At 44.8% G+C, this 16,517-nt stretch overlaps 1 protein-coding gene across 1 annotated transcript in view; it reads right to left on the bottom strand.

Annotated features, from left to right (window-relative positions):
- The window catches only part of LOC119966822 (axonemal dynein light intermediate polypeptide 1-like), a 66,421-nt gene extending 50,228 nt beyond the window's left edge, over nt 1–16,193 (bottom strand). Inside the window, exons 1-2 of the mRNA XM_038798795.1 lie at nt 16,061–16,193; nt 1,153–1,262 (exon numbers count right to left, since the gene is read on the bottom strand). Coding sequence (XP_038654723.1) covers nt 1,153–1,262; nt 16,061–16,174 — 224 coding nt within the window. The 5' untranslated portion in view covers nt 16,175–16,193. The remainder of the gene's footprint in view (nt 1–1,152; nt 1,263–16,060) is intronic.
- Nucleotides 16,194–16,517: the final 324 nt, after the last annotated feature.

The following is a 16,517-nucleotide window of genomic DNA, read 5'->3' as shown; positions in this document are numbered from 1 at the left end:
GTTGCACCCCGCTGGGGCCCCATCCTGGACTTCTGATGTTCCGCCTGCGCCGAAGAGGGTTCGTCGGTCCTCTTCTCCCTCAGTCTCTCCTCCTCCCTCTTTTCAATGGCTGATGGGCAGTCCTTTACACTTGGGGGAGGGGGGGGGGGCGCAGGAGAGGGATGTCATACCCTGGGTCCTGCTGAAGCCTATGGCATCTGGGATCTGGTTTTACCAGAAGGCCTAGGAGAATACACACTCTCCCGCTGAAGGGGGCAGAGTGACCAAGGACTTTGGTATAAAGCCAGCCGGTTCTCACTCGGATGAGCCCTGGTTAGGGCTCTGCTGTACATCGCAATGAACCTACTGTTTAACCCTGCAACTCAGTGTGGACTCTTTCCTTGTGGTGGTCACAATAACATCCTCTCAGCCTTTACCCTGTCAAGCCTTTTGAGGGTTTAAAATGTTTCAAAGAGATCACCTCTCATTCTTCTATTGTCAAGACAAATAAGCAGAATCTACTTGGGGAGATGTGAGTTTGTTTTACTGAAATGTGATACTGGAACCTATTTTTTTAAAGGATGCTGGCCAGGCAATTGGACAGCAGGAGCTAGGTTTAATAAAAGACAGAAACTCGGGAGAAGGAATGCATCATTGGAATGTAGGACAGAATACATAAACGTTATGATGATCAAAAAGTACAGCATATTCATAATTTGTAAATTATTATGCAGAGATAAGGGGCTGAAATCGCGTTCGGCAATCGGCCGGACAATCACAGTTCCTGACTAAATCGGCGCCGCTTTCGCGATGCTCCATCCCCTCCAAAGGAGTACGGCCCACCCCGATGCTCTGCCTCGACCGGCCGTGTTCCCGACCGCGTCGGTTGCATGTGGTCTCAACCATCGCAAACTCGGCGTGCGGCCTCAGTCCAGCGCCGCCACAGTTGGGGGAGGGCCAATCCGCAAGCTAGGAGGGGACTTTATTAAGAACTGGGGACACTGTGGGGGGTGGGGTGGGGGGAGGGAGGGGGTGGGGGGGGGGGGGGGGGGGGGGTCCAGGGCACGCGAGCCAGCCTAAGGGTGGGCACTATTTCACGGGCCGGGTCCGCGAGCGGCCTCCGCAATGTAGTAAGGCGCGGCTACCGTTTGAAGTACCCTCAAATCTTCTTACCTTGGAGGTAATATTGCATTTAAAATACATTCTATTGACTGTTTTTTGTGTTCATCCGATCCCTTAGTTGCTGCAACACCACATTTTGTTGGGCTTACTTTTATGTGGGCCTGTGGAAACCAAACAGGGTGAATAAATTAGCAAACAGAAAAGACAATTTTAAAATTCCTTTTTTTAATTTTGATATATATTTGATCTCATCCATATGATTCCACGAGTATAATTTCTCACTTTTAGCACTAAGGTCACGCATAGCACAGCCAGAGCCAGATAATCACGCTCTGCTCTCAAACATACCCAATTCTAAACTGGGCACTCAGGAAAAACTACTGAAGAATAAACGCCTGGAGGATAAATTGGAAAGCCCCTGAAAATGGGTGTGGAAATCAAGAGCCTAATTACCCCACGTCTATCGATTGCAACTTGAATGATCTTTGTTGTAAGGGTTTGTTCAGGTTTCACACAGAGGTTCAGAGGCTTGTCAGGTTGAACAGCAGTATTTGTTGGTAAACCATAACTATATACACACGCACAAAGTATAGCACAGACTAGGAGCTAACTACATGTTGACTCCTACTCGAATCTCTCTATTCAACCTGGGTGGTGGCCTCTATTCTTGCATTGTGTAGGAGTAGTCCGAATCGAAGGCTTTAATCTACAAGAAGTGTGCCCAGCAGCTTGAGTACAGAAAGAACGATGGCTGCTGTGAAACACGGGTTCTTATACTCTGCCTCGTGGGCGGAGCTACCTTCATCTTGCCCAATGGGAAAGCAACACTTGGGCCAATGGGCAGCGAGCCTTCTCCACCAATAGCAGCTCACACTCCCAGGTACCGTAGTACCTCTAGTCACACTACCACAAACAGCAGTATTTGTTGGTAAACCATAACTATATATACACGCACAAAGTATAGCACAGACTAGGAGCTAACTACATGTTGACTCCTACTCAAATCTCTCTATTCAAGCTGGCTGGTGGCCTCTATTCTTGCATTGTGTCCAAACTGGCGCTGTTATGATCTTTGACAGCTCAAAAGTAATATGTTGGGAACTGGGATTATGGCAACTGTTTTACAGTTGAATAAATTCATGAATAGTCCAGCCATAAAAACATAAGAAATAGTAGAACATTTGGACTCTCAGAACAGCTTTGCCATCCAATAAGATCATGGCTGATTGGATTGTGGCTTGAACTCCACTTTCCTGTCTGCTCCAACCCCACCAAAAACACATAACTCCCTTGCAGACTAAAAATCTGTCTCGCTCAGCTGTAAAAATATTCAATGATTCTGCCTTCACTGCTCTCTAGGATAAAAAGTTCCAAAAATTAACAAACTTCTGAGAGAAGAAATCCCTTCTAATCTCTCCGCCTTAATTGGAAAATCTCTTGTTTTGAAACTGAGCGCCTTATTTCTAGATTCTCCCACGGGGGCGAACATTCTCTAGCATCTACTCTGTCAAGCCCGCTCAGGATCTTTTAAGATTCAAACAATCACTTCTCATTAACTCCGATGGGTATGGGTGCAATCTACTCAGCCTTTCCTCATAAGTCAAGACAATCCTTTCATCCGAGGAATCAGCCCAGTGAACCTTCTCTGCACTGCCTGAAACACAAATATATCCCTCCTTAAATAAGGAAGTGTAGTCTCACCAATACCCTGTACAGTTGTAGCAAGACGTCCCCATCTTTATACTCCAGGGGCAGCACGGTGGCCTAGTGGTTAGCACAACCGCCTCACGGCGCTGAGGTCCCAGGTTCGATCCCGGCTCTGGGTCACTGTCCGTGTGGAGTTTGCACATTCTCCCCGTGTCTGCGTGGGTTTCACCCCCACAACCCAAAAATGTGCAGAGTAGGTGGATTGGCCACGCTAAATTGCCCCTTAATTGGAAAAAATAATTGGGTAATCTAAATTTATAAAAAAAAAAAAAAAAAAAAAAATCTTTATACTCCAGCCCCCTTGCATGAAAGGGACTGTCTAGGTTGCCTCCTCCCTTCCTCTTTCTCCTCCTACTATCCACAGCTGTTTGATATACAGTTGAGGGAAAGACTCGCCTCTCATGACATTGAGGCTGTGCAGTATACAGCAGACCATGAAGAGTCCTGACACTCTGTTGAGTAACAAAAGGCTGTCTGGAGAGGTCTAAGCAGCAGAGATGTTGTTTAAGCACCCAAGTAGCACCCAAGTATGTGCCATTGCTCGGCACAACATCGAGGGCCAAAGGGCCTGTTCTGTGCTGTACTGTTCTATGTTCTATGTTCTATGTAGTCTGCTCAATCGCATTTTGTGTAGTAGCCCGAGTTGCCTTGTATGCATGTTTTCCACACGTATATGGGTTGCGCATTGGTCATTAACCATGTTGTCAGTGGACGGTCCTTGGCTTCCTATATCCACCCTTTGCTTCACCATGTGCTTCAAATGTAGCTACAGTAGATTAATGAAGTTATCACGACTGCTTCCAGGATACTGAGCATTAAACTGAATGATTCATTGCCTATGATCACAAACCAGCAGAATGTTAAGAGAGTGGATTCATGTTCATATCTGGCGTAAGGCAGAGTTGAGCCTGTGGCATCTGCAAAGCAATGTGTGTGTAGACAAGGGAATGTTGATATATAAGGGAATCAAATGTTATGAGGGAGCAGACAGGAAAGTGGAACTGAAACTACAACCAGATCAGTTAGCCATGATCTTATTGAATGGTGGAGCAGATTCAAAGGGGCAAATAGCCTACTCCTGCACCCAAGTCCAAGTTCTTATGTCCTATGTTCCAGTCAATGGTACCCTACACCATGGGAAAGGCTGTAATACCTGTATTCACAAAGCCAGGCACTTGCTTATCTCTGGCAAGTGAGATGTAAATGAAGTTAATTCTCTTGAAAGTCTCAATGACTCCCTGATGCAACAATAAATGACAAATTGTGAAATCTTGCAAATGTATCCAGTTCCAGCTGGAAAGAATCAGACACAAATAAATTCACCATAGTCATCGTCATGGCCATTAGCAATGTTTTCCTTGCCCAGATCCGAGGTTGTAATTGTGGCTGCAGAAGGCAGCAAGTTTCAGTAAGAGTGTCCTTACTGAAGTGCAGAGCTTGACATATTGGGCAGGATTCTCCATGCCCAACGACGATATTGTAATCGGCGATCGGGCGGAGAATGCACTCCAACGCCCAAATCGGGGCTGGTTTGACGCCGATCTGCGAAATGGCGACATTGTGATAGGGGCCGTTGCAAAGGCATTGGAGTATCATCGGCAGGCCCTTCCACAATGCTCTGCCCCCGATGGGCCGAGTTCTCAACTGCGCGGGACATGTGTGGTCTCAGGGGTCGGGAACCCAGCGAGGCGGTTGTGGACTGGCTCCAGCGCCGCCACACTGGGCGAGAACCCGTGCCATTGACTGGGTGAGCTTCCGCGAGTGCTGGGGGCACTGGTGGGGGGTGGGCTGTGGGGTCGTGGATGGCAGGTCAAGTCCATGCACAGTCGTCGCCATGTTGTACGGCGTTACTGCTGCAGGTCGTCGCCATAGGCATGTGCGGCCAGGGACCTTGCTATTCTCCAGCCGTCTTTGTCACAGGAGCCGGGAAATGGTGAGGGGTTGGCGCTGATTTTGGCGTCGTAAGATGTTTGCAAATTCTCCGTTGCTGCCGGCACTAAACCATTGAAACGGAAAATTCAGCCCATTGTTCCTCACTGAGGTTCAGGTCGGAGAATTACTCACTTAACACTACGGGCGGTTAAGGCATTCTACTGACAGTTCTTTTCCCTCCTCCTTCCCTCTCTTTCAGCTGCTCAATCTGTTCTGCACGCCCTCTGATCATTCTCCAAGTCATGCTGTACTCCAGAATCCCTACAACTGCACTCATGTCTGGGTGTAACAGATTTGTTCAGAAGCCTTGGGGCGGCCTGGTAGAACAGTGGTTAGCACTGTTGCTTCACAGCTCCAGACTCCCAGGTTCAATTCCCAGCTTGGTTACTGTGTGCGGAATCTGCACGTTTTCCCCGTGACTGCGTGGGTTTCCTCCGGGTGCTCCGGTTTCCTCCCACAGTCTAAAAATGTGCAGGTTGGGTGGATTGGCCATTCTAAATCATCCTTAATGTCCAAAATAGTTGATTGGGGTTGCTGGATTACAGGGATGGGGTGGAGGTGTGGGCTTGAGTGGAGTGCTCTTTCCAGGGGCTGGTGTGGACTCGATGGCCAAATGGCCTCCTTCCACACTGTAAATTCTATATGGAATAAAAAAGACCACACCACTGACTGCAACTTGAAGCGACTATAGAACATAACAAATACTTGCAGAATCATTACAGTTGCCAGAAGAAATCAACAACTAACCTGTAAGTAGTTGATGATCTCTTTAAGCAACACTTGTGGGGTTTATTCCTTCTACTGACACATTTTAGGCTGTGCAAAGTTGAAGTCCAAAATGCCACCGCTTTTTGTCAACTCAGCTTTGTACACTGACTAAGTTCATGATTTGACTGCTCTGAATACATTCAACAGACATTCGTACCACACGCTTGCTAATTCCTGTACCAACATGATGTCCACACAGGTATGCGTGGTATTCTGGAGCTCTTAAGGCATTCACATCACCCAAAGAACAGGTGCTAAAAAACACCTTTCTCACTCACTAACCAAGCTCATAGTTCCCGAAAATTGAATGCAAAAGGAATTTGTAGAATGTCTAAGACATGGTTTTTTTTGGAGCAGTTTGTGACAGAGCCAACTAGGGAACAGGCAATTCTGGATTTGATGATGTGTAATGAGGCAGACTTGATTCGGGAACTTAAGGTGAAGGAACCCTTAGGGAGCAGTAACCACATTATGATAGAATTCACTTTGCAGTTTGAGGGGGAGAAGCTGGAATCAGATGTAACAGTATTATAATTAAATAAGGGTAACTACAAAGACATGAGGGAGGAGCTGGCCAGAGTTGATTGGAAAAGGAGCCTATCCGGGAAGACAGTGGAACAGCAATGGCAGGAATTTTTGAGGGTTATTCGGGAGGCACAATAGAAATTCATCCCAAGGAGGACGAAACATGCTAAGGGGAGGCCGAGGCATCCATGGCTGACGAGAGAAGTCAAGAACAGCATAAATGGCAAGGATTAGTGGGAAGCCAAAGGATTTGGAAACCTTTAAAAGTGAGCAGAGGGCAACTAAAAAAGCAATAAGGGGTGAGAAGATGAAATATGAGTGCAAGCTAGCTAGTAATATAAAAGAAGATAGGAAGAGTTTTTTTCAAAATAGAAAAGGTAAGAGAAAGGCGAAAATAGACATTGGACCACTGTAAAATGAGGCTGGAGAAATAACACTAGGAAACAAAGAAATGGCAGAGGAACTAAATAGTTACTTTGCATCAGTCTTCACGGTGGAATACACCAGAGCCCCAGGAGAATCAGAGCGCAGAGGTGAGTGTAGTGGCATCACTAAGGAAAAGGTTCTGGGGAGACTGAAAGGTCTGAAGGTGGATAAATCACCTGAGCCGGATGGACTACATCCCAGGGTTCTAAAAGAGATAGTTGAGGAAATTATGGAGGCATTGGTGGTGATCTTTCAAGAATCACTGGAGGCAGGGAGGGTCCCAGAGGACTGGAAAGTGACTAATGTAACACTGCTGTTTAAGAAGAGAGGGAGGCAGAAGTTAGGAAATTATAGGCTGGCTAGCCTGACTTCGCTCATTTGTAAGATTTTAGAGTCCACTATTAAAGATGGGATTGCGGAGTACTTGGAAGTGCATGACAAAATAGGACTGAGTCAGCACGGCTTTGTCAAGGGGAGGTCATATCTGACATCTCTGTTAGCGTTCTTTGAGGAAGTAACAAGGAAGTTAGACAAAGGAGAACCAGTGGACGTGATTTATTTAGATTTCCAGAAGGCCTTTGACAAGGTGCCGCATAGGAGACTGATAAAAAAGTTAAGAGCCGTGGTAAGATAAGATTAAGGGTAAGATCCTGGCATGGATAGAGGATTGGCTGACTGGCAGAGAGTGGGGATAAAGGGGTCTTTCTCAGGATGGCAGCCGGTGACTAGTGGTGTGCCTCAGGGATCGATGCTGGGACCACAACCTTTTACAATATACATTAATGATCTGGAAGAAGAAACTGAAGGCACTGTTGCTAAGTTTGCAGATGATACAAAGATATGTAGAGGGACATGTAGTATTGAGGAAGCTAGGAGACTGCAGAAGGACTTGGACAGGCTAGGAGAGTGTGCAATGAAGTGGCAGATGGAATACAATGTGGAAAAGTGTGAGGTTATGCACTTTGGAAGGAGGAATGGATGAATAAACTATTTTCCAAATGGGGAAAAGCTGAGGAAATAAGAAGTACAAAGTGACTTGGGAGTCCTGGTTCATGCTTCTCCTAAAGTTTTCGTGAAGGTTCAGTCGGCAGTTAGGAAGTCAAATGCAATGTTAGCATTCATGTCAAGAGGGCTAGAATACAAGAGCAGGGATGTACTTTGTTATTGAAATTATGGAAAGATCTGTCATTTGAAACATGGAAGTCTGGCAATATCTGGTCTGAGAGAAACATGAGAGGATACAGGGAAAGATCCCACGAAGGGTTAACAGCAGCTGCAAAGAGCAGGATTATACAATGAAGATTCCTTCTCCCAAACAGGATTTTTGTATGAAGCGAAAAACAATGGTTCACACCTTCATTGAAATTAACTATCTTAGTAAGCATCTGGAAAAGCATGGATGAGAGTTTCAGTTGAGCTAAGTGATAAATGTAAACCTTTCAAGTTATAACCAAGTGGAATTTTAGCATTACGCTAAAAGCAATGTTTCACAACTTCATTGAAATTAACTCTCTTTGTAAGCAGCTGGAAAGGAAAGGATGAGGTTCAGTTGAATTTGGTGACAATTCTAGGTATGAATTTCTGCTAACACCAAGCAAATGAAAGAAAACTGGAGACTATCAGTCTTCGAGAAACATAATTTAAAGTCAAAATCAAAGTCAAAGTTATGAGCTGGGGACACAATTGGAAAATAAAACTACAGAAATGACAGAAACCAAACCAAAGCTAACACCTCTTGAAACCAAAGCATTTTTGAATATCACAAAGGAACTTTGAACATCACAAAGGAAACAATGTAATCAGAGACCTTAGAGGTGAGGTCATGTCAAAATGAATACTTAGTAGTATTAGAATGTTTAGATCAAAGATACCTTTTACAATCCAAGGAAAAACTTTACAATAAAGTCATAAAAACTTAATAACTGTTAGAAAGAGAATATAAACCCAGAGACCAAAGCAGGAACTACCAGAACTCAGGGAGAAGCAGAGAAGGAACAAGAGAAGCAAGCAGAGGCAGCTTACAGCCAGCTCGGTCATGGGAAAGATAAGACATAGCAGCCGAGCTAAAACAGCTAATACATCTAAGGAAGACTAGAATTTAAAGAGGAGGCAGAGTCAGCTCAGAGTCAGCTCAGAGATAGCCAGCAGAGCCAGCTCTCATAGCTCAGTACATGGGATCGACAAGACACAGCAACCGAGCTCACCAGCGAATACATCTAAAGAAGACCAGACTTTAAAGAAGATTGATTGTCAAGTTGGGCCTGAAGGTCCCTTCAACCAACCAAAAGGATCCAGAAGCAAGATCTTTTTACCTTTCTGTAAAGAAAGTGATTGCAGCTTTTAAAAGAAAAAAATATAATAATAAAATAACTTAATTTAACCAGTGGTTATTCCCAAGTCTACTTTACTTACTTAGCAATGTGGAACCCAGTATCGATGCTACTAAGTGGTAAGTAGATGAAACCTTCGGTGAAGGTATAGGTTGTACCGGGGGAATAACTTGAAAATATAGTTTGACCTGAATAGCACCCACCGAAGCCTGCATCGGAGTTAGGGAGTGAGAATCCCTGTTCAACATTTAGAATGTCGGCTCTTTTTGGTATGGGGGAGTTCTAAAAATAGTGGTGAGTTTTCAACAGCAACTTTTGAAGCTGTATAAGGCTCTGGTCAGGCCCCATTTGGAGCATTGTGAGCAGTTTTAGGCTCCGTATCTAAGGAATGACGTGCTGGCCTTGGAAAGTGTCCAGAGGAGGTTCACAAGAATGATCCCTGGAATGAAGAGCTTGTCGTATGAGGAACGGTTGAGGACTCTGGGTCTGTACTCGTTGGAGTTTAGAAGAATGAGGGGGATCTTATTGAAACTTACAGGAGGCCTGGATAGAGTGGACGTGGAGAGGATGTTAGCACTTGTAGAAAAATCTAGAACCAGAGGACACAATCTCAGACTAAAGGGATGACCCTTTAAAACAGGGATGAGGAGGAATTTCTTCAGCCAAATGGTAATGAATCGGTGGAACTGTTTGCTGCAGAAGGCTGGGGAGGCCAAATCACTGAGTGTCTTTAAGGCAGAGATAGATAAGTTCTTGATTAATAAGGGGGTCAGGGGTTATGGGGCGAAGGCAGGAGAATGGGGATGAGAAAATTATCAGCCATGATTGAATAGTGGAGCAGACTTGATGGGCCGAGTGGCCTAATTCTGCTCCTCTGTCTTATGGTCTCATGGTCTCACGAATAAGATTATCCATTCAGTGCCAAATTATGCGCAGTTTGAACTAACCCAATGTTGACTGGGAATAATGTTGAGAATTCTAAACTCATTTAATATCGCCAAAGGAGAGACCATATGCCTTCATTCCCAAAGTGATTGAAACTCAGTAACAACTCAATGTTTTAACCATCTACTCCCTCAAGTGGATTTTTTAATAGGTTCATTGTGCCACTTGTCACAGTGATCGGTGGTGTTTTATAGTTCACTCAGGGAGTCTAAGTTGTTGTGGTAACTTTTACATGCATGTTGCAATCTGGAGCTACAAATAGTTATACAAGAGGCTCCAACGTTTAAACCTCATGGCTGATGAAGAATCTCTTAACCCCTGCCATTGATGTGCATTGGAAGGATTTACAGATTGATGAAATGAAATGAAATGAAAAAAAATGAAAATCGCTTATTGTCACGAGTAGGCTTCAATGAAGTTGCTGTGAAAAGCCCCTAGTCGCCACATTCCGGCGCCTGTCCGGGGAGGCTGGTACGGGAATCGAACCGTGCTGCTGGCCTGCTTGGTCTGCTTTAAAAGCCAGCGATTTAGCCTTGTGAGCTAAACCAGCCCCATAATCAATATAATAGATTATCATCTCCTTGACTATCAGTCCAGGAATGGGACTCAAACCCAAAGCTTCTGGATCAGAGATGGGGATGCAACCCATTCTGTCATAATACCTTTGTGAAGCCAGTTGATAATAGTCATTCATCCCGATAGTCCACAGGTACAAGTACTTGTCATGCTGTCTACATTATTGAACTTCTAGGTATGTAAAGGCACTGGGCTAAAATCGGTGAGCCCCTGAAAATGGACACAGGGCACATGACTAACCTGCACAAGTTGAGTGGAATGCATGCTGTAAGTAAACACTTGTACTGCCTGCTAATGATCTGTGTGTGCAGCTAGACCTCCCTGCCATTCACTGGTGGTATGCAGTGTTTGATATTGTTACTAATTTGCACAACCTAAATCTAGCCTGCATCACTTAAAGAGGATAAAAGCAAAATAGCCTGTAGCTCTGAAGAAGTCATACAGACTCAATTTCTCTCCATAGATGCTGCCAGAGCGACTTAGTTTTTACTCCTTAAGCAGGAGATGGATTACGTCTCGAGCAGGCTGAGAGTCATTACACAAGTGAACCTGATTTTGGAAAATGTGACGAATGGCTGACCACAGGAGAATACAGTCAGCAGCTTCTCAGACACTGCACTCAAGGTGGAAGTGAAAAGGAGAAGAGATATTGTTGGTGGGTGGGACGGGGTGGGCAGTAGATGCTCCAGATGCACAATGAGAACAGTGAGGACAGATACCCATAACTCAATTGTGCTGCAACTAGGGAAGGTGGGGGACAAGAGCACAAGTGCTAGCATGCTGCATGGAGAGGTCACATAAGTAGTTCTGCAATGGATTCAGATGAGTCACGGTGAAATGTCTGATCTACTGGAAACCCTGCCAGAAAGCCTGCATGCAATATGAAGGAACATAGAGGAGTCCAGCACCAATTTGGACAAGGCACAGTATTGAACTTGGATTTCAACTTATCTAATGTGGAATGGATGGTCAGCTCCATCAAAAGAACTGCGAAACCAACCACGATGCCGTATTTGTGGAGTCCTCCATGGCTCTCCATCTCTAACCTGCAACTCACCAAGGCTCCAGACAGTACCTTCCGAATCTGTGAACTCTTGTCATCGAGAAGGAAAAGGGGATCACTTGCATGGGACCAGCACTACCTTCAAGTTCCCCCAAGCCACACATCATACTGACATGGAACTATATTACCATTTCTTCACTGTTGCTGGGTAAAAATCCCAGAACTCCCTTCTTAATAGCATTGTGGGTGTTCTTACATCACATGGACTGCAATGGCTCAAGTTTGTCACCACCTACTTCAAGGCAATTAGGGATGAACACTAAATGCTGGCCTAGACAGCAATGCCAGAATCACACCAATGAGTAAATAAAAGTGAAACAAAGGGCGAGATTCTCTGACCTTCCCAGTTGTGTGTTTCTCAGTGGTGGAATCTTCTGGTCCCGCAGTGGGATTTCCAATTAAATCCACCCCAAGTTGCTGCAAAACCCGTGGTGGGGATGCACCATCAATGGGACATACGAACATAAGAACTAGGACCAGGAGTAGGCCATCTGGCCCCCAAGCCTGCTCCGCCATTCAATAAAATCATGGCTGAGCATTTTGTGGACTTAGCTCCACTTACCTGTCCACTCACCATAACCCGTAATTCCTTTACTGTTCAAAAATCTATCTATCTTTGCCTTAAAAACATTGAATGAGATAGCACCATTGCTTCACTGGGCAGGGAATTCCACATATTTATAACCCTTTGGGTGAAGAGGTTCCTCCTCAAGCTCTTTTCTCTCCCTATAGATGCTGCCAGACTTGCTGAGATTTTCCAGCATTTTCCCTTTCGTTTCAGATTCCAGCATCTGCAGTAATTTGCTTTCCTCAATTCAGTCCTAAATCAGCTCCCCCTTATTTTGAGGCTATGCCCCCCCCCCCCCCCCCCAACCCCCACCATTCTTGTTTCACCCTCCTGTGGAAACAACCTCCCTGCTTCTATCCTATCTATTCCCTTCATAATTTTATATGTTTCTGTCAGATCCCCCTCATTCTTCTAAATCCCAATGAGTATAGTCCCACAGTCTACTCAGTCTCTCCTGATAAACCAATATTCTTAACTCTGGAATCAACCTAGTGAATTTCCTCTGCAGCCCCTCCAGTGCTAGTGCACCCTTCCTCCTGTAAGGAGATCAAAACTGTACACAATACTCCAGGTGTGGCCTCACCAGTACTCAATAAAGCTGCAACATAACCTCCATGTTTTTAAACTCCAGTCCTCAAGCAATGAAGGACAAAATTCCATTTGCCTTCTTAATTACCTGCTGCATCTGCAAACCAACGTTTTGCAATTTAAGTACAAGGTCATGCAGGTCCCTCTGTACAGCAGCATGCTGTATTTTTTAACATTTCAATAATAATCCATTTTGCTGTTATTTCTACCAAAATGGATGACCTCACATTTACCAACATTGTACTCCATCTGCCAGACCCTTGCCCACTCACTTAAACTATCTATGAGCAATGTCAGGACTTCCCACAGACCCTTTTGCCCCTCCCCCACCCATCCTCCAATTCAGGACGACCAACCTTCAACCTTTCGGAGGATTCTTTATACCGACCCTTCACCCTCTCAGCCATCACACCTCCATCATCCCTTCTTCCATGGGCCCTCCTCAGGCCCTGGCCCTTGGCAGTGCCATCCTTTCAGTGCAGACTTTCCTCTGCACACTTGGCTCTGCCACTCGCCTTAATGTCATCTGCAAACTTTGACACGTTACACTTGGTCCCCAACTCCAAATCATCAATGTAAATTGTAAACTCCCTGAGACACACCACTACCCACTGAGCACAAACCAAAAAAAAAATCCATTTGTCCCCAATCTTTGCTTTCGATCAGTTAACCAATCCTCTATTCATCCCAGTACATAACGCAGACCCTTAAACTATCTATATCCATCTGCAGTGGGGGGTTGGGAGGTGGTCTCCAAGGTCTTTGGGTGGTTAGGGACAGGGCAGGGTGGCACCCTGCTCTCCCTCTGGCACCCAGGCACCTTGGAATTGCCAGGCTAGCAGAGGCACTCCCAATATGGCAGTGTCATGGTGTCCAAGTGCCAAGGTGGCACTGCCAAGTGCCAGGGCCTGAGGAAGGCCCATGAAAGAAGGGATGACAGAGGTGTGATGGCTAAGGGGGTGAAGGGTCGGTATAAAGGGTCCTCCGAAAGGCTGAAGATTGGTGGTCCTAAATTGGAGGGGGGGGGGGGCGGAGGGGCAAAAGGGTCTGTGGGAAGGCCTGACATTGCCCATGGCTAGGGGGTGTGGGGACCCTCAAGATCAATTCGAGAGTGGGGCACTCTTTCACAATAGTGGCCCAATTTCAGAGGAGCCGGTCTGGCCACCAAGTTCAGCTCCCCAGTGATGAAAATAATTCCGTGATGAAAAGTGTGGGCTAGCCCAGAGAGGAACTGCTCAGGGCCCATAAAACTGACTAAGTTTGATTAGATAGCACTGGGGAACTTGCTGAGAAAGCCAGGGAGAAACTCGCAGCCAAACCTGCAGAAATGACACTAGAAACTTTTTTGTTAGATCATGCCCATAACATTGCAGTTTCTGCCAGAAGAAATAATCCCCAACTAACCTGCAATCATTTGTTAATCTCTTTAAATAATGTTGGTGAATGGCCCTTCATGTTGTTGAACACATGTCAGCTGTGGGAGGTTAAGAGTAAACTGGAGCATGGAACTCCAAAATAGCAGCTCTGGTATCAATTAAGTATTTTACACTGATTCACATCATGAGCACTGCGTATGAATCACTGCGCTGCGTATAGCTGGTGGATGTTAAATGGACACCCACTAATCCCGTTATCAATCCGATATCCAGCACACTTTCTATCAGAGGTTTGATCAGGTTTCACAGATGGCACTTTGGAATCTAAGTGGCTTCAGAATACTCAAGCCCAATTTTGCCTCAATAATTCAGAGCTAATGGATGAATTATAATTATTCAAGAGTGAAATCCAAAATGTTTCTTGAAAGATATGTGTATTATTTGATTTTTCTGAGCAATGGTAATTTATTATTTTGATTCTAACATGAAAATAGTCACATTAATCAGCTTTCATATTTCTTATTAAGAAAATGTTAAATTTAACCAGATACTATTGGGTTTCAAAGGATTGAACTGTTTAAGCATATCTATTGTAAATTAAACACATTGCTATCACTGCAATGTCATGAACTATATGTGTAGAATTAGAGATATAAATGAATCTTGAAGTTCGGATATTGCAACAGTCAACAGTAAAGCTTAATCAGCCAGGTTACTCAACATATTACATGATCCCTCTATGCCTCAACTAAATCTAAACAATAAGGTCAAGGAGTCAAGTGGCTGATGTTTACAGCTGTAAATCAGGATGACCGAACCCCCTCCCCCCATTATTTAATAACTTTTCTGAAACATAAGAAATAAAGAGAATTTGAGAGAGTAGGTTTGTAGCTGTAACCGCCTATCTGTTCACGGCATACCCCCTCTGTCGCATGGCACCCGGCCGTGACTACCGATTGGGCATGGAACCTGTTGCACTGCTAATTGGCCTCCTTCCTGCTGAATGGTTGCTAATTGGCCATCTGAAGTTTGAGTCGTTGAGTTGAGATGGCACAGACGGGGCAAGAAGAGCACTCACTTTCTATTCCACATCCCTTAAGTTAATTATTAAAGATTATTATTACCCTGCCAAGAAACATAAAATCCAGCTCATAATGGAGTACTTTATGGCACAGGAGACCATTCAACCCATCAGGTCTGTGCAGGTTCTCAGTGGAGCAATCCAATCAGTCCTATTCCCCCATTCTATTCCGCATAACCCTGCAGTTTATTTACTTTTGATCACCTCTGCTTCCATCACCCTCTTGGGAAGTGTGTTTTGGCCATTACTAGTTGCTGTATAAAAAGGTTCATCCTCACAATCTTCCTGTATCTCTTCCCCAGAATCTTAAATATGTGTCCCCCCCAATACCATCAGCTAATGGGATGTCTTACAACACCAGGTTAAAGTCCAACAGGTGTGTTTGGAGTCACTAGCTTTTGGAGCATAGCTCCTTCATCAGGTGACTCACTTTATGTGGTAGTGAATTCCACAGGCTCACCACTCTCTGGGTGAAGAAAGTTCTTCTCATCTTTGTCATAAACAGTCAACTCGGTATCCTCAAACTGTGACCCCTTTGCTCCAAGGAGAACAGCCCCAGGTCCTCCAACCGAACCTAGCCAAGTGGAATGCAATATTTGATTTTTTTGTAGTAAAGTACTTTTATTAATTTTTTTTGGTTCTTGAACTTCACCGCACTGTTGCTAAAATAGATGTAAATCTATAGAATGGCTGTCCCGTAATTTTGTAAGTTATGTACAGAACATAATTTGAATGTTGCAAGGTTGCTTCAAGTATTGAAGAATTCATAAGAAACGGCTAAATATTCATTTAAATTCCAGCAATAAATGAAACATGCACTATTTGTAGAACAATCGCCGATTGCTAGCCTAGTCAGCGGCAGATACACTTTAACAGTCATGTGCATACATTTGCGTGCTTATATTAATAAATAAAAATGAATATGGCATGCTGGCCCTCGTAAGGACGATGCAGCGTGGGAACAGCAAGAGCTGCCCAGCTCTGTAACTTTGCCAATTAGAGTCGCTGTTCTCATCTAAACCGATGGTGCTGACGTGAAACCTGTTAAAAGGCCTGATTCAGCACTGTACTTGCCTTGGATGACGATGTTCCAGTGTGCGCAGTAATTAGACGTGGGTTATGAAACTTCAAAAGGGTTTCGGAGGCTGGGATCATTATTTGTGGTTTGATTGATAATAACACAACCATACAGCAACAATAGCTCCAAGTTGAACAGAGGAGCAAGGTCATGTGCGCACCTGTGATTTGGTGTTGAACGGTGTAACAATCAGTCTCCAAGGGAACCGCCAGCACAACACCCGATCCCAGATGAAGCCTTGTGTGTGGAGCTGCTCCCGCTCAACCCCACTCAGATCGACATCTGGCTCGAGGGAGGGAACCGACTCCAGCAGGTGCTTGTGACAACTCTCCAATTGCCATTGTCCCATTGTAAATGTCCCAAAACAGGATATAGTGCTGCCCGGAAATATGAGGTTAAAAGTGGGAATGCTCAGCAAAATCTGTTTTTATTTCATTCGTAGATCATAGAATT

This window comes from Scyliorhinus canicula, chromosome 6 (assembly GCF_902713615.1).
Source record: "Scyliorhinus canicula chromosome 6, sScyCan1.1, whole genome shotgun sequence".
Lineage (NCBI taxonomy): Eukaryota > Metazoa > Chordata > Chondrichthyes > Carcharhiniformes > Scyliorhinidae > Scyliorhinus > Scyliorhinus canicula.
Note: the sequence above shows the minus strand (reverse complement) of the source record. Positions and strands in the feature narration are given on the sequence as shown.